The 26,011-nt window shown below is 35.4% G+C and overlaps 1 protein-coding gene across 5 annotated transcripts in view; it reads right to left on the reverse strand.

Annotated features, from left to right (window-relative positions):
* Positions 1 to 2,587: 2,587 nt before the first annotated feature.
* ETV1 (ETS variant transcription factor 1) overlaps positions 2,588 to 26,011 on the reverse strand; it is a 98,534-nt gene continuing 75,110 nt past the window's right edge. For 3 of the 5 annotated variants that reach the window (XM_055589887.1, XM_055589885.1, XM_055589888.1), the window contains 5 exons: positions 21,763 to 21,831; positions 20,142 to 20,210; positions 16,684 to 16,853; positions 10,721 to 10,822; positions 2,588 to 5,531 (listed from right to left, as the gene is read on the reverse strand). In XM_055589887.1, coding sequence (XP_055445862.1) covers positions 5,310 to 5,531; positions 10,721 to 10,822; positions 16,684 to 16,853; positions 20,142 to 20,210; positions 21,763 to 21,831 — 632 coding nt within the window. In that variant the 3' untranslated portion in view covers positions 2,588 to 5,309. The remainder of the gene's footprint in view (positions 5,532 to 10,720; positions 10,823 to 16,683; positions 16,854 to 20,141; positions 20,211 to 21,762; positions 21,832 to 26,011) is intronic. The other 2 variants (XM_055589890.1, XM_055589889.1) reach the window with 1 other exon arrangement.

Consider the following 26,011-nt stretch of genomic DNA (forward strand, 5'->3'; position numbering starts at 1 on the left):
TGTTTAATGAAATACATTTTAAATACACCTGTTTCAGCAAAATGTGAATCATTGTTACATACATTTTTGTTATTTAAAGTTTAAATCAAGAAAGTAGCTAGGTTAAGATTACAGAAAAAAGAAGGGTTTATAAACGTGTCTGGGATCACTTGCCTGTGATATCTTAACACAAAGACTCTGGTTTTGTCGTTAGCCTCAGCTTCTCAGACAAAGCCAATGTGATGAAAGCTGTAACGTGTCATGCATGCGTGCTGGTTGGCACATGAGACTCACTGAAATAATTTAGACAGCTCCTTTCCCAGAATTTCTTCCTAATATAGTTGAACAGATTAAGAGAAAAATGCATTTAAAGAGATAGAACACAGTTCAAGAAAAAGATTTATCAGGTGTCCTAGGACCTAAGGACCTCCCTGGTCTTCTCCACCTGCAAGAGATGCAGGAGAATCTGTTTCAATCCCTGGGTCGGGAAGATCCCCTGGAGGAGGAAATAACAACCCACTCCAGTATTCTTGCCTGGAAAACTCCATTGACTGAGGAGCCTGACGGGCTGTAGTCTATGGGGTTGCAAAGAGTTGGACAGGACTGAAGCTACAGAATTCAAGTGTTGTGGCCATAAATTAAATGATTAAAATGATTCAAAAGCAAGTCAAACATTCAGATGATATTTATCAGTTTTACATATGCCACCTTCCAGAGTGATCACGATAGTGCAATATTTTCAGTTTCTGGGCTTTTATTTTAGACTTAAAATTTGAGCATATTTATTTGCTATAATCACATAAATTTCATAGAATGTTTTCTCAAACTGTATGTGTAATTTTAATACATCCAAGTGAATTAAAATTTTCTTCTCCATAGAAACATTTTAGAATAGAACTAAATAAGAATATTGGAGTCTATATGCAAAAACAGAAAATAATCCTACTTTACATGGGTTTATAAACCATAGCTATTTTATATATACTTTTAATAGAACATTCTAAAAATCATCAGTATTTTTTTTCTATAAAGGCATCCACTACCCTGATCAAATTCTCCTTTTCTTAAGCTATATTTTTCTATAAACTGGGTTTTTAAAATAAATACATTTTTCTAAAGTAATCTCACATTAAAGGAAAAAAAAAATAACAGCTAAGTCCTACAAGTACTAGTTAAGTTCTGAATAAATTGAACCAATTATCATGTCCAACACTGGTGTCTTAGGAAAACTTAGTTTTTATGCAATTCTTATCACAATTGCTTAATATGTTCATTCGCCTTTTTTAACTTCCTTTTATTATTTTTTACCTTTTCTTTTTTCTTACAATTCTGTTTTTCCCCTTCCTCATATCAAACTGCAACTGGAAAATATCACTTATTTCTTATTTTCAAATTCAAGTTTTTCTCTTTTAAGATACCAAGAAACATTCAGGTGGTCTTCCTTTCTGTAATGTTTTGTCATTATAAGCTCTGAAAATGCTGCCTGATAAGGATATGCCTTTTGGAAACATCTATGATCTAGCCAAAGGCTATACACCAGGTAATAGATTTTCTTCCTTGTCAAATAAACATGAGTTGACTCATATTTTAGAACTGCCCTTTTGAGTAATAGATATATTCTATATATTATTATTTCTTAAACAGTAATAGCTTGTAAATGTTAAGATTGTACAGTAATAACTCATAATCTCACCAAAAGAAGTTTCTATTAAAAAATATGATCTGGCTTGGGCAATCTAATTCATTCTGCTATGACTCTGTAATTATCACTTTTTAATTTTTCTCTCTCATTACATAATGTTTACACAAGAGGGGATTAAATAATCTAAAAGCTCTATGTGATTACCAGACACTTTATTAGAGTAGGTGAACTTTAACCTAAGATGTTCTCATTATCTTTTATAAAGAGTATAGTGAGACTATCTCAATGGTAAAAAAAACAACGATCTTTAGTAATTTCTAATCCTAGATCAATAAAACATTTTTATCCATACGTTAAGTCAATCAGTATTTTTAATACACCATGTCTTCTTCTGTGTAATAAAGTGAATAACAGCCACCCTTTTCCCCCCATATCCTTTATCTGCCCCCTGATCCCTGTGAATAACTTACCTGGCAAAAGGGACTTGAAAAATGTGATTAAGTTAAAGATCTTGAGATAGGGAGATAACCCTGGGTTATCTGGGTGGGCCCTAAATGTAATCACAGGTGTCCTTACAAGAGACAGGCTGAGGGAGATTTGACTACAGCAGAGGAGAAAGACATGTCACCACAAAAGCAGAAACTGGAGTGGCAAAGCCAGGAGACAGAAATGACAACAGGGTGGGGCTGTTCCCTGAATCTTTCTATAGCCCCTTTAGACTCACTGTGGACTTCTGATCTCTAGAATGATAAGAGGGTAAATCTGCTTGCTTTGAGTAACTAAATTTGTGGCAATTTGTTATGACATCAACATGAAACTGATAAAATCTGTAAAAAGGAGCTTCAAGTATATGACCTCCAAGATCTTTCTATAATTTGAGGAAACTGCTCTGCACTGTCAGCTGTGTGAATTTTTATTTTTATGCATTTTTATAGGCATAACTTAAGGAAAGTCATTTTTCATTACTTATTTGAGAGGTACCACTCTTTATTGTAATTAATGCCTTGGGTATTGGCATCGAGAGGCAGCAAACATGAGGGGAAATACTTCTTTAGTTTCTTTTACCAAGTTGAAGGAAAATGTTACATTATTGATTTCTATGTTTGAATAGCCAATTCAATTAGAAATTCAAAACACAAGAATCTTGCAGAAATCAGCTGCCAGATTTATTAATCTATCTGAAAATAAAAATACAACCAAACAAAAAGTAGAATAAGAAACAGAACTTAAAAAAAAAAACCCTTTAGATACATTTCCCAAAAGAGTTTATAATGCAATGTTTTGAACCCTTCTGTGTTGGAAATATACTTAATGTTGGCCAATTACTTTTTTTATTCAGTGAGTTACTACCATAAACAGCAAAATATATAATTTGTCCTTAAATACTATATAATCAATACCAATTCTTCCTTGATTCTTTAAAATAGCTCATAGTCCGATTCTTTTTCACTATCAAACTAGAATTTTTAAAAGAATAAAAGAAAATGAGAGAAAAAAGAAAAAGTATTCTCAATATAATTTTCACTTGGATCATATTTTAAAGACCTACTTTCAATTTCTCCAAATGTGTCAATTCTCTTTCCAATAAAATTTTAGCTGAATATTTTAAAATCCATTTTTATTCTAAGTACTGTAAATGGCCACATGAGCATAGTGGGTGGGTGGGGGGGGTGGGATTCTGATTTTTAAGGCATATTTGTTAACCCATAATGGGCCTAATGATATATAATGTAAATGTAGAACAACCATTGAAATCACAAGTTATGTAAATATGTTGAAATTAGAATTATTTTGGTAGGAATAAATGTGAGTAGTATAGGTTATGTTATGTGGGTTTCCCAATAACTGTTGAGTTTAGAGACATGAACTGTGATCAATGTCATGCTGGAAAATGGGTAGCCAGGAGATCATCTTTCAACAATTTTTCCTGTGTTCATCATGAAAATCTTTTGTAAGTTGATTTTGGCTTTGTGTTTAGGATTAAAAAAAAAAACATTTTGTTATTGACTCTCTAAATTTTTTTTCCTCTGAGATAGTGAACAAAATTTATGTTTTTTGCTTGAATCATTTTAGCAAGCTAATCAGAGATACTATAACACCATTTACTTATGGTTTTGTCAAGGTAAACAGAACAACATACCCTGCTTTCACTATTTCCTCCAAATGCAAAACAAAACCAAAACAAAAACCTTTGAAACTTTAAATCTTTAAATCTTCTTTCAAACAATCCAATCACATTTACACAAGCGTCCAAAACAAGATGATGGATAATATCAGTGCCAGCACTATGTCATACAGCAACTTCCTCATATTCTTTAACAGTTTGTAAATAATTTTCCATTTCACCAAAAGTTTCCACAATTTCCCTTAGCAAGCTGAAGCTTACTCTTCATTTTGTCAGTGTGCATAAAAGCTGCTTATAGCATAGCATGGCAGAAGCTATTTTTTAAGCAATAAATGGTTTGAGTCATCTATTTTGTCCTGAAATGCTATCTGTAGTTAACTGCATTGCTTATAAATGGTCATAGTAAATTCAGCATGAAAGAGAATATTACAGAAAAGACAGCAGCAGAAGCATTAGCATTATCTAATATTTATATATGTTATCAACATAACACAGCAGTAAAAGGTTTAAATGCATATCAATGGGTACCATGTCTAAAAATTACTATAGTACCTATTTAGTGTATTGGATATTTTTCTTAAGAAGTGCTTGCTGTATCTAGAACAGCATAATATGTGATTTAGTACAGTTAATTCTTATTGATTAAATAATGTTTTTATGTACTGAAGGAAGTGAATGGAGACAGATATTTTTTGCTTCATTGCGATCCCAGATTTAACATTTAAATGAAGATCTCAAAGGACCATGAAAAATATCATTATGCAACTGAAATGGGTTTCAAAATATTTAAAGGACAGTATTATCTGTATCTAAATAGCAAGGTGGCACCAGATACGTGTACTGCTACTGGCCTGTGACTCAGTTTGGAGCCAGAGTCCAAAATTGTGCCCCTCATTTACAGTCATGGTGATTACTCAGCTTCAGAGAGAATACCCATTGTATGGTTTTCCTCTGGGAGTCATATATAAAGCAAAACAAAACAAAAAAACAGTAAATGCAATCTCTAAATAACTTTTTACAAGAGGTGCAAAAACAGTCATTTCTAACAATTAAACTGCCTTTTACAGTAGTTTTTTTTTGTTGTTTTTTTTTTTTGTACACCTTGCGGAGACACAGAAATGCTAGGGGAAAATGCCCAAGGCAGATAGTCTCCAAGTGGATATTTACACAATGTGAATTAACTGTACCATAGATACCCAGAGGAAATGAACATTTTCTAGGTTGTTATGAAATCAAATCAACATGATGTAGCTTCATCATACTTAAAACTTGTAGGACCCCATCCCAAGCCTAAGTAAAAAGTAATACCCCAATCCCCCCTCCCATTCACCCATTATCTTCCTGTTACACAGAATAAATGTTTAGGTTACCCCCACCCACCCTCAAATAAAGTGCGCAGTCCATTGCAGACCATAGAACAATGCAACAGGAAAGCCCCTTTTTGTGTATTATTATTTAAAAATAAAATACAAATGACAAAAATCAAATGTTGAAGAGAATTCAGAGGTTCTCTTCATCTTGCAAAAGAGCAGAAGCGCGAGGAGGCCCTTGACTGTCACTGTGTTAATACACGTAGCCTTCGTTATAGGGGTGGGGGTTGCAGCAGCCCCCTTCCGGCATGTAGGCCATGCTCTCGTCAAAGTGGGACAGAGGCACCGTGTCCTCTTCGTTGATGTGGCGCTCCATGTCTGTCTTCAGCAGTGGGCGCTGATTATCTGGAAAGGCCATGGAGAAGAGGGCTTCTGGATCACACACAAATTTGTAGACATATCTCTCTCCAGCCACCTGAGGGAAACATGGAAGAAAAAGCCCATCCTTATGTGGGATGTCGGGATGGTACCTAAACTTAGAATAGTGAGCGTTTTGCAAGAGATACAGATATCCAATCATTATATTTTACATTGGAAGCAAGGTCATTACGTCAATTACACCTCAATTAAAACACACACACATAAAAACACAACCTCATCTTCACCATTCCCAAATGGGGAATGCAGGGAGAGAAATGAACAAAAACATGGTTTAATGCTCCAGAAAGGATGGATAACAAAAGAAAAGGCAATCAAGTATTAACAGATACAGATGGGGGAAAAAAAAATTCCTCACTTTGTGGGATAAATTACAGTTCAAGCGAGGGAAATGCAAAATGCTGACCTTGAGTGATAATTACATTCATTTTAGATAAAACTGGAAACTTAGCAGTTTGTTGTTTTAATATAAATGTAAACTTACATTGTTATTTGGGGGGAAAAAAATCAATGATTTTATGCAGGCATCTCACATTAAATTTTTTTCCCCTCTGTTTGAAAAGGTAATAGCTTTTGTACTTATAAAATAACAAGACATTTAAAGTGTAGTGTTTCCCTCTTAACATTCCGAAATTATAGAAAAGCTAAACTTTCAAACCTTAAAAGAAAAAAATGGATTGTGTTCCTAATAAGACTAGACTAGTGCTTCACTGATTCGCAGGATGAACTATTCTTTCTCTTTCCTTTAATTTTTTTCTTTTGCGCTGTATATTCTCATCTGAAAAAAGAAAGACGCATAGCCTTATTTAAATGAAAGATGGATCAACAGGGCAGTATTATCCTGGGTACATCACTTTTAAAAATGAAAGCAAGATGCCTTAGACAGACGTTAAGGATGTGTATATAGTGTCAAATTGAATTAAGAGGTGTAAAAAAAGTGAAAGGAATTTAAAATATACAATACGTAGGGAGGAAATGAGAAAAAGAAATGTGACAGCTGCCTGAAATAAAGGAGAAGGAGCGTAATTTGTAGGAAATGACACGTCCCAAACTTAAATTTTGAAGAGTAATGCTTCTCTAGGAAATTATAAACAATTGAGTGAAACAAATACAGCCCTCCCCCGCTGCCATTAATAGACAATGCTGAGCTTCTCAAAAGCCCAGAGGGTTTGGGGTAGGGGGTGGGAGTGGATGAATACAGTTCTTTGTATTAAGTTCGATACTGACTGTGTGTGTGTATGTTGAGTTCAGTAATTTTAGAAAGGTGGAAATTACTCAACACCTCTGCTAGTTGCTTTGTAACGTGGGGGAATGGTGAATTCATGGTTTATAAACTGTCTGTGCTTGTTTGTAGGGTAAAAACTACCAAAGAGCACTGTTGTTCTAGACTCAGACTTAGAATGTTTTTTGCCCTGGATTTTTTGTTTTTTTTTTTTAACCCTATAAGAGAAACCAATTTCGAGACTTCAAGAGAATTCAAATACTGTGAATATCCTTAGGCTTGAAAACAGCCAACACTTACAAGTTTCTTAAACCACCCTCGGTTCCCCTTTTTTTTGATGAAATGGAGGCAGCGATGGCTTCTTGGAAAGCCTGTTCCAAGACTGAGATGGAAGTTTCGAGCACAGGGCATGCAAACAGAGGAGTCTGGCATAAGTTTATTCACTTTAGCCCTTTATAAAAAGGAAATTAAGTTCATAAAGGTGAAATGGTGAAACTGCCACAAAAGTAAAAATAGGCCCTATCAGAAACAAAGCTCAACAATACTAAATCCCAGTTTTCATGTTATTCCTTTGTTCAAAGTATTTTGAGAAAAAAAATGAAGTAATTGGCCAGCATATCTCAGAGCATTTAATAACTGGCTTTGTTTTGCTTGTGGCCACTGAGAAGGAGCCATTTGCTTTGCTTTAGACTACTGGAATGTTTTTGTACAACCTGTTGCTAGTGGTTATAATTAGAAATTATTTTATAAGTCATTGTGGGGAATTAAAATGTATGATATGCAATCAGCATTATAAAATCTCTTAAGGACCCTGCCTTGATACACTGCTTTACTTTTTCTTTCAGTAAACATATTTAGAGCTACTACTCTATTTATTGGATTATGTTAAATGCCACAGAGTTTAGAACAAGGTCTGATAAACAATTAAGGAACATAATGAATCCTCTTATTAGTAATACAATTACAATATGGACAATGTTATACATTGAGTATATATAAATAGTAATGCTTAGGTAAAACATTAATTTTGCAAGAGAGATGAATCAGAATTAAACCAGGAGGTTATCTTTTGAACTGAGCTTTGAAAGGCTAGCTATTTAAATTATGTGTTAACTCTTAAAATTTCAAGAATAGTACAGTAATATTGGAGGAAAACTTGAAATTACAGATTAAGCCAAAAGAAATAATAATTTGATTATATCATTCAGAAATAACCAATACTTAAATGTCTATATATACTTTTATTTAGGCACTTCTAAATTTTGAAGTAAAAACATATACATGTATCGTCTATTATAATGTATAATAATCATTACTTCACCATTTCTTCCTTCATAGCTACTGAAATAATCAGGCTTTCTTTCATGTTTTGATACACTTTGGTTGTATTTTTTAATTTTTCACTTAATATTCTTTGACATACACTACATATACAGAGAATTTTAAGTTCATATACAAGCATCATCAGATAAATATTTTCCCCTACACATTAAAATATGTAATTCTGCCTCATATTTTTTTTAAAGGACTGCACAATTTTCCTCTGAATGACTATCTTAGGACTTACTTATCCATTATGTTATCAGGGAGAAAATGAAGCAATGAGAAAGCCACAGGTGTATCAGAGAGCAGCAAGTAGGCTGGCTCAACATGTGTAATGAGTAAATATGCATGTCTGCAAAAACTGTCGAAAGCCTTGATTGTTGTACTAGTTATAAGTACACTTCAACTTTTGCATTTTCACCTTTAAACGGTCTATTCTTCCTTATATCATATGTGATACCCAAAAGGCCTGTTAAGTACACATTTTGCTATCCTATGTTGGCTGATAAATAGTTACTAAGAGTTTACCTTGGCATTTACAGCCTAATAGGGAAAATATGAGGAGCCACAACATTTTTCTCTGTATTCCAACATCTATGCTATCATTTGATCATTTGAAAGCATCTTGCCTTATTATTTTCTTAAAATAAGAGGTAAATGGGATGTGTGATAACTGGATAAATAAATGGGGATATGGAAATAATGATATCAATAATAAGCATAAGTTTGAATACCTTTGAGAATATCTAAGAACAGACATAACATCCTGCAGATACCCCTTTAAACACTGTGTAAAAGTTGAGGTATGATTAGATATTTTGAGATACTTTTTAGCCTCTGTGACTGCTCCCTTTAATAAAGGGCTTACTAGTCAAGATATACAAGCTAAATATGTCTTGGCTTCAAGGTGCAAGATTTATTCACAGATACCATCTGCTGGAGACTTTCACTGCACCAGGTACAAGGCAAGTGTCTCAAGCATATTATTTCATTTAACGATCACAGCAGCTTCATTTGGAAAGAATATTGCTGCTTACTAGCAGAAGAATCTGTTCAAAACCAGTCATCTAACACGACACTAACATGCAAACCAAAGTCATGACTGCATTTGTTACTGCTGTGTACCACTGCGCAGGGGACCCGCAGAGGACCTACTGTGCCCGTTTACTTGCTATGCCCGATTATGAAGACGGTGATGAAAACTGAAAGGATGGTATGTATCTGCAAAAGGTTGGCTGTGAACGGGAGTGGTTGGTGAAAGAAAGGGAAGAACTAAAAAAAAAGACACCAGGACTGAGATGGAGAAGATGGAGCAGATAGTAACTGGTTTTACAATTTGAGGGTGAGATTCAGGGAAACAGGAAGCAATTAAGAATCCAATTCAGCTTTATCTTTTAAGGCTCTTTGAAGTTCTAACTTATTGGCTGGCTAACCAGACACCAGATTGCCTTTGGTCCAGAAAGCCCAAATGATGCTATTTCCCCCTCTTCTTTTACCATTGTCATGGACCAACTGGTATAGTTTTTCTTGGCATAGCTATGGTGACAATAGCTATGGAGAGAATAGCTACGGAGAAGGCACTGGCACCCCACTCCAGTACTCTTGCCTAGAAAATCATGGATGGAGGAGCCTGGTGGGCTGCAGTCCATGGGGTCACAAAGAGTCGGATATGACTGAGCGACTTCACTTTCACTTTTCACTTTCATGCATTGGAGAAGGAAATGGCAATCCACTCCAGTGTTCTTGCCTGGAGAATCCCAGGGGCGGAGGAGCCTGTTGGGCTGCTGTGTATGGGGTCGCAGAGAGTCGGATACGACTGAAGCGACTTAGCAGTAGCAGCAGCATGGTGACATAAAACTATGCCATGATCTGTAATATGTAACTATGTTCATGTTTCCACAAATGAACAAAGGACACATAATGAAACTATAATGTAACGTTCACAATGGATAAATCCTAAAACGCCGTTCACAGTCAAGACTAATAGATTGAGCACAATGCAAGGCTGAAGGATATTAATAATAACAAATACCCAAATGTTTTATCTTTATTTATTCATTACCTTCTTCAAAAATTTTAGACTTTGTCCCAAGTGTAATTCATTTGTTTTGTCTCACACTTTTTAAACAAGCTACCTTGAAATATTAAGACACACTCATTTGAAATAAAGCATATTTAATGTCATTATGCCAACAAGACAAGATTAAATACTTATTTCAAATCAACTGTTTAAGATGTTAAGCTGTCAAGTAATGAAATCAGCCAAGAAAAGATGTTTTTCAGAATGAGAACAAGAAATGCTCTGTTTTAAGAATCAGAAAAAGAGGAGGAAAGGAAACATTCAGCTAATATTCAAAACTGTATAATTGTGGAGAATGAGCAAAATGTCAACAACTTTTGGGGACATATATTGCCATATTAGTACTAAAGCAGGATTTTTTTAACCAAACACAGCTAAGTGGGGACTTACAGAAAATCTCCTATTTTGTATTACACATTTGCCTATAATGCTCATAAATTTATAAACAGAAGGTCTTGTAATAGGAAAACCAACAGCTAAGCATACGTTAAAGTGAGTGAAAACCTTGCTTCAGCAATGCAATGATATGTGGCTTTGAAGTATGACATGCGGATGAATGTGAAACATTTCAATAAATTTTAATGCTGTGTTAGCTGCTCACCTTTTGCATGATTCCTTTCTCATAATAATAGCGGAGTGAACGGCTAAGTTTATCATAGTTCATAGCTGGCCTGTTTTTCTGAATCCCCCAACGCCTGGCCACCTGCCATTGAGACAGAATCACATTGTTGTGTTAAGTATTATCTTATCAACATATTTCATAACAATTAAGTTAATTCATTAATTACTTCCAAACCATCTAAAACATATCCAAATCAATGGCATATGTATAAGAGGCAAAAGCTATCATGATCTGCATTTCCTGAGTCCTGGTTTGCTTTTGCAACCAGGCACTAAGTGATCATTCTGAAACATCACAATAGAATTCATTGTCACTATTGTTTTGGATACAAAGTTAAATGGAAATAAGGGAATGTGTTGACAACGGGAATGAACAGGCTGCAATTCACCAAAATGAGGCATATTTCCCCTTCTGAGGTCTCCTTTCTGCTTTTTCCTTCTTATTTCTTTTTCAGATTAAAAACTAAAGATCAAGAGCAACTTTATCTATAAATAAAGATCTCTTGGTAAAGGTGTTTTTGAGGTTATGATAAATCAAAGGAAAAAAGATACCCTGCTTGACAGTGGCTAAAACACACTGGCTAAAGACAAGTGGCATAGTGTGCACAAATTAGTAAGATGAACTGTACATAATTTTTATTGCCTGAAGCAGCATCAGAAAATAAAAAAAGTGCAGTCAATACTAAACTGGTAGAATTAAGCATTCATTTAAAGAAGAGTAATTAGATGCTAAAAATAAGAAGGAAGCAAAAAAGGTCACCATGTATATGAGTCCACCAACAAAAATCTCTAAAGAAGAATATCCATTTTGTGGTTTCATGAACAATCTCTGAGCTTTTTATAATATGGCTTTGGAAGTGCAACTTTTCTGGCAAAGACAAAGTTCTTCAATAGAGCTTTAGCAAAACCTCCTTCCTCAATGAATCTGTATCCCCTCCGTCCCCACGACCCTGGGCTAGCTGTAGATGATCCAGAACAGGGTAGCCTGCTTTTGTGACCCCAGTCAAAGTCACATCCTCATTAATTTCCACTTTTGCTTCATCTGAGCAGAAATTGCAGCACCCGTTTATACCTAGGCAACCTGGAGAGAGCATTTTCTAATTGGGTTAGCATTCTCCTTCAAGTTCTCAGAATTCCAAGTTGTTGTGTGTCATATACCAAAATCTTATAGAATGCTTTGCAGAAATACTCTATTTTATTAGCAATAACCTTTCTCTGTGGTTTGTTTGTTTTTTTTCTTTAAAAAACACTGATCTTTCCTATTTTCTCTCTCACTAATTTCTATTTCCTGAATGAAGATACAATGTAATTTAGTCACATACCATCAGTATACTTTTTAAAAGCAAAATATGAGATGTCACATCCCTGTGACTATGTATCTCCAAATAGAAAGTCACAGTGACAGACACACATTAATATTCCATTAATTAATGCATTAACTAATGGATTCCATTAATATTAATCAACCCATTAATTAATTTCATTAATTAAGATAAACTTAATTTTAATGTAAATGTTGGGAGCAATAGTGTGATGGGCAAGTGGCAATAATAAGTGAAAGCAATACTTTCTAAATAAAACATCTTTTAAACAGCTAACAATGGACATCAGTGAATCTTTAACAGACAGGACAACTGAAGAGCCTACAAACCTGGAGGGGATGTGAAAATAAATTATCAGTATCTCCTTAAACTGAACAACAATTTCTGAATACTTTGGCATTTCTTAATAATTTTTTTCTAGCTCACCAGGATATACCTAGAAAGCAAAATAACCTGCGACAAACTTAACAACAACTTTCTCTCTCCCCAAAGGAGGTCTTTAGGGAGAAAAAGATGCCTTTTTTTTAAATATTGTAAGCAGAGTTTGACTTTTCTGATGCCAGCTAATTCACAGCACTGTGGGTATCAGCAGACATATTAAAACAATCAAATTTATTTTTAGAGCTATTTCAATATCACATTTATCATAAAGTTGAGGAAAATGAGACATACCCATATGCCTAGGAGATACAGACACGTTATGGAAGATAAAGGAATGAGATCTAGAAATCTGCTTTAACACTGTGCCTCTAGTTTACAATATTGGACCAAGCACTTAAAAACTGGATAAGAAGATACATCCCATGTTGTGTTCCTATCATAGTAAAATTGTTTTAAAAGACTGAAACTTAAAATGAACAGATAACATAAAAACTTCCAGGACAGGTTAGACCATCCAACAACTAAGAAAGTCCATCCAGCCCTCACGAATGGCCCATCACAATCACCACTAATCCAGCCAAAGGACCATTTTCAACATTAGCGTGTACAACGGTGACAATGCTTGTAGTAACTTCCTTATAACGTTCTTTCCAATGAAAACGCTGGCTGTCAGTGAGGAGAGTGGAAAGATCTCTGTAGCACTATAGCAGTTACCCTTATGGTCAAATGAATTAAATAGGACAATGTAATTGTTCAATTATTAATATTATTCAATTTATTTTTAAAAATCATGCTTGAATATGCAACAGTAAACCTAGAAACCGCAACCTGGGCCTGGCTATCAGACTTCTCGATAACTCTTCCAGCTCAACAATCTTGAATATTACCAAAAGACTTCTACTTAGGTGGCATTAGTAGTAAAAACCCACCTGTGAATAAAGGAGATGTAAGAGATGTGGGTTTGATCTCTGGGTCAGGAAGGTCCCCCAGAGGAGGAAATGGCAACCCACTCCAGTATTCTTGCCTGCAGAATCCCCATGGACAAGGTAAGCCTGGTAGGCTATAGTGCATGGGGTTGCAAAGAGTTGGACACAACTGCAGTGACTTAGCATGCTGTGTCCTGTAGATGCTTTGCTATGTCATTAACTGTTCCTTGAACCCATGATTAATTCAAAAATAAGATACCATAATTTTAAGTATCTCAAAGAAGAGAAGGTAAAGATTATGCGCTTGCTGAAGTTATCCTAAACACACGGAGCAGATGATCAAGGCAAGACTGAAATCTCACTCCGTATCATTTTAAACTGCAAGATGGAATATAAACAAGTGGAACTTAAAGTAATTCCAACAAGGATGGTTTCACAGCCACCTTTCATGAGCTGCGCTGTCACAGACCCTCAAAGAACTGCTGTGTGATTGAAAGAAGAGGGTGACCAGGGGCCACGGAGACTAAAGGAATTTCACAAACACTTCCCAAAGAAGAAATTTAAACATAAACAGCAGAGTCATTGCCTGATGGAAGCAATTGCAGCAGTGAGCAATGCAGCAATCAGAAATGGAATGTTTCATTTTGAACAAAAGGCCTTCGGAGACGTTCAGTGCTTACTTCGTTATTGCCAGGGAGTTAGTTACTCTTTGGAAATGGTCTGCGGACTCGCTGAATTCCTCAGCTCTTTTTTTACTTTAAGAGTCTGCCACAGAAAAGGTATCTAAATGCTAGTTTGTCATAAGAACAGATATAATTGTATTCCTTCTAGACTAAAAAAAATTAAAAAGTCACAGAGATTCACAATCCGATGTAACATAATGGTCTCCTGGTCAAGTCTCCTATTCTAGTTGTTTCAACAGGATCAGCTTAAAAGTCAACACATAAAGAACTTAATCACTTGCCTAAGAATTTTTACACTTCTAAGTGGATCAATAATCACTGATGTAATTCAGTAATACCCCCATCTTAACAAATGAAAGTGAAAGTGAAGGCCGTCCTACTCTTTGCGACCCCATGGACAATACAGTCCATGGAATTCTCTAGGCCAGAATATTGGAGTGAGTAGCCTTTCCCTTCTCCAGGGGATCTTCCTGACCCAGGAATCGAACTGTGGTCTCCTGCATTTAAAGCAGATTCTTTACCAGCTGAGCTATCAGGGAAGCCCATGGCAACAATAAAAAAATTCTGTTTCTGCTCACTTTAATCACAGATGGACAGAAGTAACTGATATAAATCCCTGCTGGATGTCCTTAAGGTCTAGCATGAACCAACTCTTGCAGTGATTATTAACATCTTTCATGAGATGAAGAGCTCACATTCTCATCATTACTTAACAGGCTTTCAAATTACTTTATGTTAAGTGATTCTAGCCTCAATCTTTAGTGCTTCACATTTTTGTGGTTCTTTCACTTAAATTATTTAAGTACATCTACATAAAAATGAGTTTCCTTTGACAGCCAAATCAAGCCAAATTAAGTTTTAGACACAATACAAAATTCAACTACCCAAACATTTAGCCCATACTTGATAATGGATACTTACAGTTTTGATCCTGAGCCCTCTGTGTGTGGGTAGGTATTATGCATGTATCTGTGTATACTTGGTGTGGGGCTAAAGAAGATGGAAACATACCCTCTCATTGATATAACCTGGAGTAGACTTAATTGTGCTCATTAGTTCTTCTCATTTCATACTTTATTCAATCCATACTCGAATCAGATAAATCCCTTAAATCTTTACAAGTACTATCATCTTATCTTCTGGATATCAAATTAGGACATATTATCTGATTATGACTGAATACATGGACTCACAAAGCAGATAATATAAGATGTATATAGGTCCATTAGCCTAGGTTGTAGATGTCAAATCTACATGAAACAAATTAATTTAAGTTAAAAAAAATAGATATCTCTGAATTTTTTTTTTTTTACTTTTCTGGGGTGTTTAGTCATAGCCATGTTAGCTAAAAGTCTCCCAATGCTTTCTCAGCTAATGTAAAGAGAGAAAGCATCTTTCATGAAAAGACACAAACTTTAATGAAAGTTGGCCCTTCAAACTTCCCTGCTGGTATAGTGGTTGAGAGTCTGCCTGCCAATGTGGGGCACCTGGGTTCGATTCCTGGTCCAGGAAGATTCTACCTGTTGAGGGACAGCTAAAGCTGGTATGTCACAACCACTGATCCTGTGCTTTAGAGACCCTGCTCCACAACAAGACAAGCTACCACATGAGAAGACTGCACACTGCCACCAAGACCCAGCACAGAGAAAATTCTTCCAAAAGTGTAAATAAATATAAAACGTCACCTTTCCCTGGAGGTCCAAATGCTATTTGGTAGGTTACACTGTATATAATAACAGTGGGCTTAAATCTAAAGCTACTCCCGAGAAGAATAAACATTGAACTGGGAAGTGTTATAGGAAAATACTCCACTTGTATGTACACAAGGGCAGGTTAGAAGTGGGTAAGACAACTGAACAGAGTGAAAGGAGCTCCATTTACCCATTGTATCTCTATCCAGAGTCCTCTCATTCTGGCAATTTCTTAGGTATCATGGTGACATTTTAAACTTTATTCTTACCTTCCAATGGAGTATATATCGCCCAGCTGATCCGAAACAGGTATCACCATTAATCAAAGGGAAACAATATTCCTATGGGTCTGTGTCTCCTAAGAGACACCTAAGGAGTGAGAGTTTCCCACTGCGGCCTTTGAGTGCCTGTATTCCCACAGCTGTGTCTCCCCGACAGCCCTCTTACACATGACTTAGTCCTCTAAATGTTTCTCTCCGACCCTCCTGCCAAAAATCAAGATTGTCCAGTTAATAACTTCTAATTCTCAAGAACGATTCCTCTCTCCCTAAAATGAGTTGAACCTGATGCACGTTCCTCTCTTTCTCAAAGACCATCCAACATGCCCAACTTAGAAGCACCTTTAGAGAAGGCCCAGGCCCTGCCCTACAGAGTCAGATACAACTGAGTGACTTAGCGCGCACGCACAGTAAACTTCCCGCTGATTTTCTTCAGCATCAGTTCTATGGGATGGTATTCAACTGGAACAAGCCTGTAACACATTCATTTCTTATTTTACATGTATGCCTGCTTTTTTTTTTTTTCCTTTGGACTACCTTTTCACTCACAACGTTCCCCTAAAGTTTTAACATTAAAAAGTGAATTTTTGGCATATTAATCAAGTATGTGTCTTTCTATTATGACATAGCTGATTTCCCTAAATAGAATCTATGGAACTCACCTCTTCCGGCTCAATCAGTTTAAATTCCATGCCTCTCCCAGTCCAGGCAATAAAATGGGAATTTGAAGGGTCGTCTAGAAGAGCTACCAAAAACTGCCAGAGCTGAAGTGATCCCCGCCGCTGGTATGTGGGTCCTTCCCGATACATCCCTGGCTCTTGTTTTATGTCTCCTAAATTAAAAACATTTTAAGTTTCTATGATTAGCATTATTATGACATTTATATAAAATTTATATTAAAATAATCACTAAAAATGGTTAAACCACAACTAATTTAAAAGTTTCTATGAAAAATATCTTTTTCATTAAATAGGGATTTAACACAGTTAAATGGTTGAATATAAACCAGGAATCTACAAACTTACAGATAACTACGCATAGGTCAATATAAATGCACACAGGGCAAAATAAATGCGCAGATGTCATTGACTTATAAAAACGCTGTATCTTTTTTTTTCTTCAGATACATTTTAAAAACTATAGTATCTAATCCTACTTCTTTACGTCATTGTTAATGCCATCTCTTACTGCTCTAAGCAGGGCTTTCCTGGTGGCTCAGATGGTAAAGAACCTGCCTGCAATGTGGGAGTTCCAGATTCAGTTCCTGAGACAGGAAGATCCCCTGGAGAAGGGAAAGGCTACCCACTCTTGGGTAGTCCATAGACAGAGAAGCCTGGCAGGCTATACAGTCCATGGAGTCGCAGAATCGGACATGACTGAGTGACTCACACACACACATGTGCACGCACACATACACACACACACACTACTAAGCAACAGTGGAGAGGGAGTAATCAATTTTAAGCTGCAGGCATTTTATTTATACAAATTAAAATTTGCAAACTACAATTTATAAGTACCTCATTGATTTGCATGTGACAAACTATTGAAAATTTAAATGCAAATGTTTCAAAGCAAATTTAATAGCAGCTTAAACTCTGTGAGCTAAGTAAAAATCAGGAAAATATCAAGGGTAATGCAAGGCATACTGGATTACCATCATGCTATCTTTCTACCACACCTTCATATTGCCACCATGCTTTTCTCAGCTGGCAGCAAATGAAAATTCTCTCATTTTTCCTCATCTCTTGTTTATATTGCACTTATTTGAGTTTAGCTTGTTATTCTTTTTCTGAAAGTCCAATTCAAAAATGCATATACACATAAAAATGAACACACCAGAGTTTTCTGTAAATCTGTATTTTTAAACAAGAAAGGATTGTTTGTGCTACATACAAACTGTAAAAGTCTATTAAATAGATTACAGCAATAAAGGTGTCAGTTTACAATTCTTTGATCTAAATCTGGTCAGATGTTTTGGTTTTACCAAAAGCAAACAAACGAACAAAAAAACACACATACAACTCAGTTTCATGACTACTGATTATACATTTCCAGCTCCAGCAAACTGTCTCAAAAATATGTGGAACCAGTCACATTGGGAATTGAATGTCTAAGGCCCTATAAGCAGATCACTATTAATGCATGAATTTCTCTCCTTCGGAAATTGTTTAGAAACAATTTAGACAGAATATACTTAAGGTGATATACTAACATGAAGAGTGAATTATAAAACAGCCCAAATCACAAGCTTTTTAAAACTTTCCTTTGGTCAGAAGACAGAAATACACCTCTTGAAATAATGATAGAAAAAATACTTTTAAAAAATCAAGTAAAATTTTTCACTCAATAGCTGCTAAAAATCATTATGCTGTTTTGGTCTAAGCTATAGAATATGGAAGTGTCTTGTCATATTGTTCAGTGATAGTTTTATTTATCTTAGTTTTTCCTTCTGAGATTTAGAAATCTTCATGGGGGCGAAAGAATAATTTTGCAGATGGAATGAAACACTGTGAAATGGTCTAACCTTTAGATTGCTTCTGCCTATAAAACTGACTGATCATATTCGCCTTGCACAAGGAAAAAAAAAAATTCTTTGATTTTCTTTCTTCTTGTTCTCTGTTCCTTATAAAATGTAAGCCCAATACTATTTTGCCCAAAATATTTTCTTAGTATGAAGCTGAGAAGTATTTAAAAATCAAAGGGAAAAAATAATCAAGACAATTAGCTTCCCCAAAGACAAGTGTGACTCTGTCTTTGCCCTGTTAGATTATACCCTGATCTTGTCTATATTTTGAACTGTTTTTCTTCCTTACATGCCCATACTAATTATCGTCATTTCTTAAAAAGTTAACTCACTAACTATGAAAGGAACTGATGATGGTCATTCCAAAAAGTAGACTTTCTGCTTTATTTCAAGAGAAAAAATACTAGATTTTAAGCATTTTGATACTCTGCTAATGGTGCTAAATACAATAACACACATCACACCTCTGAAACTCAAAGGTTAAAACTAACATTTATTATAGAATAAGACTGAAAAGGTGGTCCGTGTTAGAGTTTAACCCATGACCTTGGGATGAATTTAGCAAGTTTAAAGGGAGGCTAAGGAAACAGATATTCCCAAAACTGGTCATCCTGTCTGATAAGTCTAAGAGTAGCAAAAGCATCGAGAACAGAGTAGTCTTCAAGCAACTAATTAGAGATAGAGGAGCAATCTGCGCATATCCTTTGCTGTTTAAATAATGACAATTAAAACTCCCAAGAGCTACCAAGTCATTACAGCCATGATCCTGAAGGTTTGTGCAATCAGCTAATCAGAAGGCCCCTGCTCATTTCCTGTTAAACAATCAAAGCAGGAAATATGGAGACCACTCTGAAGAACCACTAAGTCAATCAACTGTTCGCTTTTTACCCAAGCCTCCTTCTAGATGCTGACTGTTGCGATCTTTGTCAAGAGAAGAAGAGTCTCTCTAACTTGATACCCCTTACCCCTTTCTAACATGTGGGGGTGATGTTTTCATTTTCATTGCCACAGCAAATGATATTAAAAAGGTAATGCTTTCCTAAATCCATTTGGAGCAATTACAAACTAATGTCGCATTAGTAATGAACATCTTCCAAAGGAAAAAAAAAAAAGAGGATGCACAATCACTAACTAAATGGGCAACTATGTTGCTCCTGTGTTCCATAATGCATCTTTTCATGAACAATAAAAGGCAAGAGGCTACATTAGTCATCTGTGCGTCCACAGTAGCAAGCTTTCTGCTCCGCTTTGTTAATTACGGGATCAGCTTTCAATACATCTCAAACAACAAGCTGTATGTACTCAGTCGGGCAATGGAAAGGGCCCTCTCTTATTCTACATAAAGCTCAGCAAGAATGATACTCTGTCTGTCTTTAAAAATGGGATCTCTCATAGGACAAAAGAGAAAAGCTTCTTAATGGGAAAAGGAAAGGGAATTTATAAGAGGCAAAGTTTAGCGAGACTTGAGTGCACTGTAAGTGATGAGCATGAAAATCTTCAAGTAGCGATGTTGACTGCTTTCAGGAGAGGCGAGGGTGATCTCTCCACAGCCTCTTACAGAAATCAACACTTGATACACAATGAAAAACCTACCATCGAATTTCTCTGGGACGACACAGGTATCATCATAAAACTGCCTGGGGCCCTTTTCAAACATGCAGCCTGTGGAGGGGAAATGGGATACATTTATTCATGACAGAAATAAAACTCACAAACAATTCAAAATATAACCATGAATGCAAAAATGGAGGCAGAAAAGGACTTCTCCGCTTTTCTACTCTGTGACCTTGGACAGATTATTTAACCTCTGTGCCTCAGTTTCCTCATCTATAAAATGGGAATGATAATAAACCACCTATCTTATAGGGCTGTTGTGAGGACTGAATGGTTTAATATATGCAACTTTAGAACAGTGACTGGCACATGGTAATATATGAAAGTTAGCTATAGATATTATTACTAACCCAATAATGTTTATGTAAACACTGGCAAACCTGCGATGTAAAACAGATTATCTTCTTTTTTGTTTTCTTCCAAGTTTCATTATTCAAACAGATGAGAATTACTGACATTTATCTTGCATTATGACCCTGATGAACTGAAACAAATACAGTTTATCCCCTCACTCCTTTACAGAAATATTTAGTTGCATTAACCTTCTCATGATTTCATCTTCATAGACAAGTCAGATTAAAAAAAAAAAAAAAAAGAATTTTCCTTTATTGCTAAATCCTTAGAAAAAATGCAAAATAAATTGATGGCTTTCTACAATCATTTTCTCCCCCAAATATCCTTGACTGTGGGACTTTCATTTAATTGCTATTATCTTCAATTACTAGGAAGAAATTTCACATAATTTAGTCACAGTTTTATTTCTCATAAGTATTGGTCTCTGTGGTAGGTACATAATATTAACAACAACAACAATTAAATTGCATTTGTGCAAAATTTTGGTCTCGTATATTCTGGATTTACCATCTCATTTTACTCTCCTTTAAACACAGGGGTTAACTTCTACTGATATCATTTATGCAAAACAACCAATGTTAGACTCAACCTAGAAGGATGGATCCAAGTCATTTCACTGAAGACACAGACTGTTGACATCAAGGACCGTGCACATAATTCAGGAAATACTTTAAAGGTTAGTCTATCCCGATAAAAGAACTTTCATACCTGACCTTGCAAATACCATGCCCATTAGAACAAAACTTTCTCACCTCAGTTACTATAACACACCCATGAGAAAAACACCTTTTCTAAGCCTCTTATGTAAGGCTTAACAATTACTTGTCCCAAAATGTAAAATCCAGGATATTTAAATGTGAATGTATTTAAATCAACTGCATTTTATGTCAACAGAATGACTTAGCTCTCTCAAGCAAAACTGAAAATTCCTTGAAGATACATTTCAGCAGACAGCAGTAAGGTGGGTGATCTATAAAGCACATGTTCTATTTTAAAAGGATATGGTTGTTAGCAAAAAAGAACAGAGAAATTCACTTATCAGCTGTTTATATGCACATGACTCATGTTAACAAAATATAAGAGATCATGACCCCAAAAATCTTCCTTTTACTTCAAAAAGTTTTAAAACAATGGTTTAGTGGACCTAAGTGATTTTTCCCGTATATCATGATAATGTGACAGCATCCTGAGGATGGCTGATTATGTTGACAAGTATTTACAAGAATTTCAATAATGGAAAACTTAACTTCTGTTCTGCTGGGATGAGTCAGGAAGCCTTCTTGCCTCATATAAATGGAGTGGCAGCTAGGCACTTCTGAAAGAGGAAACAACATCGGTCAAAGAGAAGTCTGGAGCTGAAAACATGTTGTTATCAGTGGACGGAGTGCAGATAGGAAAGTAACAGAAACAGACACGAGTCTTCTGAGGGGAACTTGTCAACACATAGTTAACATTGCAGGTGGGGCCTGCACAAGAGACGTAAGGTTGAGAACCATACCATGGTGAACAGTGATTCTCCTGAACAGGTGTGTGAATTCGAAGTTTTACCCACACCAACCTGACTAAACTAAAGGTTGGCTAAGCAACAGCACGTAAATGTGATGGAGTCCTCAAAACAAATAGCATCATGAGATAAAAGACATTTCAGGACATGTATGGGATAAATTTGTTTACCCAGTGGCAACCAAAGCAAAGGTCAATATAAGACTCGTTCATAGTTTATTTCATGAACATTGGCTAGAAATCATGATGAAAAGACAAAATTGTTATGTCTCTTATAATTACTTCAGCCTAGTAAGATGACTGCTATTTTTTTTTTCTTCAGACAAAAACAAGACTGACTTTTCATTTTGTTAAGCCCACAGGCCATATTCAAAGCCAGTGAGGCTATAAAAAAGAAATCCAACAGCAACAAATTCAACAGCAACAAATCCAACAGCAGAAATCCAATAGCAAACACCATTGCTACCCTAAGAGCAAGGCCTTACTTGTATGACCAACTTAATTCATTCCTGAGAAAATAAAACTTGGTTAATGGTTAAACTTGAGTCATCGTGATGGCTATGTATGTAATGTGTTTAGCAGCCTAGATATGGGGAAGGGGAAAGAAATACAGATTTAAGAGACAAAAGATAAAAATTCAGGTCCTTCATTTACTACTAATAAAGCTATATGACTTTAAATAAGTCATTTTCTATGTTTATATAAAATAGAGGACGCAGTCACATGTTATCTGAGTCTGCTCTTCTTTGACTCTGAATTCGGAAGTTCACTCACATAAACAGAGGTCAATTCAGGGTGAATACTGAAGTTTCAACCTCAAGACCCTCCACTTCCAAAAGTGCTGCTGAGACCTTAAGCCTAATTTTATATATGCCATTTCATTTACTTTTTCTTGCAGGTTCCACATTTTACAAGTTTTAGGTACCTAAAACCTGGGTCAAAATCTGAATATAACATATACAGTTTCCACAGAAATGCATAAACATGATTACGTTGATTCTATCTTCTGTATGTATTACTAAAGATTTTAAACCAACATCTACAAAAATAAACATATACAAAAAAAAAAAAAAAAAAAAGGGCTTCCCTGGTGGCTCTGCCTGCAATGCAGGAGACCTGAGTTCTATCCCTGGGTTGGGAAGACCCCGTGGAGGAGGGCATGGCAACCCACTCCAGGATTCCTACTTGGAAAATCCCCATGGACAGAGGAGCCTGGCAGGCTACAGTCCATGGGGTCACAAAGAGTCAGACATAACAGAGCAACTAAGCACATACAAAATTAGATGTTTAAAATATATATTACAGGATGCTATTTAATATAAGAATACAACCTCCTTTCCACCCCTTGTAGTAATTCTGAACAAGTAATAGCATTTAAGTGAATTGGAATCTAAAGGCTCTTATCAGTCTATAAACTTTCATGCTATAATAGATAATGACCGTTATTTAGTCCAGATGTCATTCTTTTTAGGTCTGGAATGTTCCATTTTTAAAATATATCTGATTTTCTAAAAATTTGCCTGGTGATAAATGTCAACCACAATATGAGATATCATTTCACAGAAAAAAAAGCATACATTATAAGATCTTAGTCAAAAACATCTTAATGGCGATCCCTAATAGCAATAACGTCAAAAAGCATCTAGCAATCAATAGTTTACAAGCTGAAAATAGTGTCAAACTCATTTTCAAACATTTTATTGTGCTGTGCCTTCTTTAAAGTATTAAGCAGTTTATAGTTCTAACCCTATAAAAGGCAGGGTTAAACCTTGTTTTCTGATGTCAGTGCTTATAATAGGGTTGCAATGGAGCTGATCTTCTGGGTCACCAAATAATTAGCAATCCATTTTATCCCAACTTCTTAACCAATGGTACTTCAAATTAATGTTTAATGTTATTTTGATTTATTGCCAAGGCATAAGGTCCCTCATGCAGCTGGGCCTGGAAGGGACTCTGTTAATGACTCTGCCATCAGCTCAGCAGCTGCTTAGAGGCAAGCATTTTGTTGAACTGATGTTGACACCCTGCCACAAAATACTTTTACTGACTGCTGCACAGCTGGAGTGTGGCTGTAAAAACAGCTGGCTGGCTCTGGAGGCAGCTAGAAAACGTACAGGTTAAACTCTATTATATATAAGAGGGACTAAATGTAGCCCTTCCTCCCCAGAGGGGGAGTAAAGAAGTTCAAGCATTTCTGAGAAAGTTGAAGGGCCAGTTTATAAAAGTACTCCAACATCACACAAAATAAGCATATTCTGGAAAACTAGACATTGGACATCAAAGATAGGATTCGATGGGTAATTTCACGAACACTCAGGTATTTACCGAACTGGACGATTTACTGTTTTCTGCTGTGCTTTAATATTCTTCATAAATTCTCCTTATTAATCTATGATGTATAAAGTATACTAATTTAAAATTCACCATAAATTAATAACATAAAATACACCTGATGCCAGGCTTCCATTACATTTCCAAAGGTTCAACTTATGATCTAAGTTCTAAAAAAAAAAGCATCAAACAGCAATTTAGAAAAAAATGCATATATGAGAATATATTTGTGTTTATGCCAGCTCTTATACTATTTATTACACCTCAGGGTAAATAAAATTAACATCTAGCTCTTGAAATTGAGACACTTGGCTGCATTGTCTAAATTCAGTCTGTCTTTAAATTCAGCATCCTTCATACAGAAAAGAGAAGCCTGAAAAAAATATGGTTAAGAGGAGTTTATTTCCCTAAAGTAACTAAAGTCATGTTATCCTAAAGTGATATCAGTTAATTTATGACCATCAGAGTGGGTCAGACTCTAATCAAATTGTAGAAACATTTCCAAAGTGATTATTCAATCAAATGACTAACATGGTTAATTAGGAGCCATAAACATTGCTCTGAAGTTCATCAAAGTAATGACTTGCCCAGAAAAATTACTGCTAATTAAATTGCCTGCTGCTTTCATTTCTACCTTATCTAATAAAAAATCCAACCAATGAAGTTTGGCATTATATTTTAACTTTTGCTAAATGTTCAACTCAGATCCAAACTAGCCAAGTGGCGACTTCAAAGGCAAATGTTTTGTAGCAGGGAATAGAGGCATTTCATACGTATTCATTTATGTTTATTCATGAAATAAAACTTCCATAATTCAGTGACAATCATAAGCTGCAGTTTAGCCTATGCACAAATGTTAAGGCGACTGCATATTTACACTGTCTTACTATGCATCTATAATTACAATCTTAGGACCATTAGTATGGCAGTGATTACAAACATATACCTTGTCATCTAAGAGACCTGGTTTTGAAATCTCAGTTCTGATATTTTGTGGGAGTAAAACATTTTGTTATTTATTTAACATCTCTCTCAACCTCCACATCTGTAAAATGGGAATCACAGTGATTTCCTTCAAAGATAAGACCATATGGAACAAGCCATGGGTAACATTATGCCCAGTTTCTGAGAACACTAAGAATTTAATACAAGGCACTTATTATTAACAGAATCTATTTTTAAGTGAATCGCATAAGTATTTAAAGTGTGTGAACCACAGTACTTACAACAAAAAGTAATTATGTATCAAAATTATTTTTGTATCTTAATTTTCTATTCTTATATAAGGTATCTACTGAGATGGCTGACATTGCTTATTCATATGCTTACTCATAATATTCTTCATAAATATATTAACCTGTGATATTTAAAATATTGATTTTAAATTCATTATAAATTTATGATGTATAAGGTTTAAGTGAGATGCTCCATTATATTTTCAAAATATTTGGAGGTACTTCTTTTAAGCTTCCTTTTTACAGTATTATCCCCCAATTTTGTTGCTATATTTAGACTTTCATTTAAAAAATTTTAAATTCAGTCTGTAAATTGAATCATGTATATTTAATTTAGGATAAATAATTTTTTTTAATTTTGAAACTTATGGATCAAAGAGCATGTCATAAAGACACAGCCAAATCAGCTTGCAGAAACTGAACTGC

The sequence above is a fragment of the Bubalus kerabau genome, chromosome 8, assembly GCF_029407905.1.
Source record: "Bubalus kerabau isolate K-KA32 ecotype Philippines breed swamp buffalo chromosome 8, PCC_UOA_SB_1v2, whole genome shotgun sequence".
Lineage (NCBI taxonomy): Eukaryota > Metazoa > Chordata > Mammalia > Artiodactyla > Bovidae > Bubalus > Bubalus kerabau.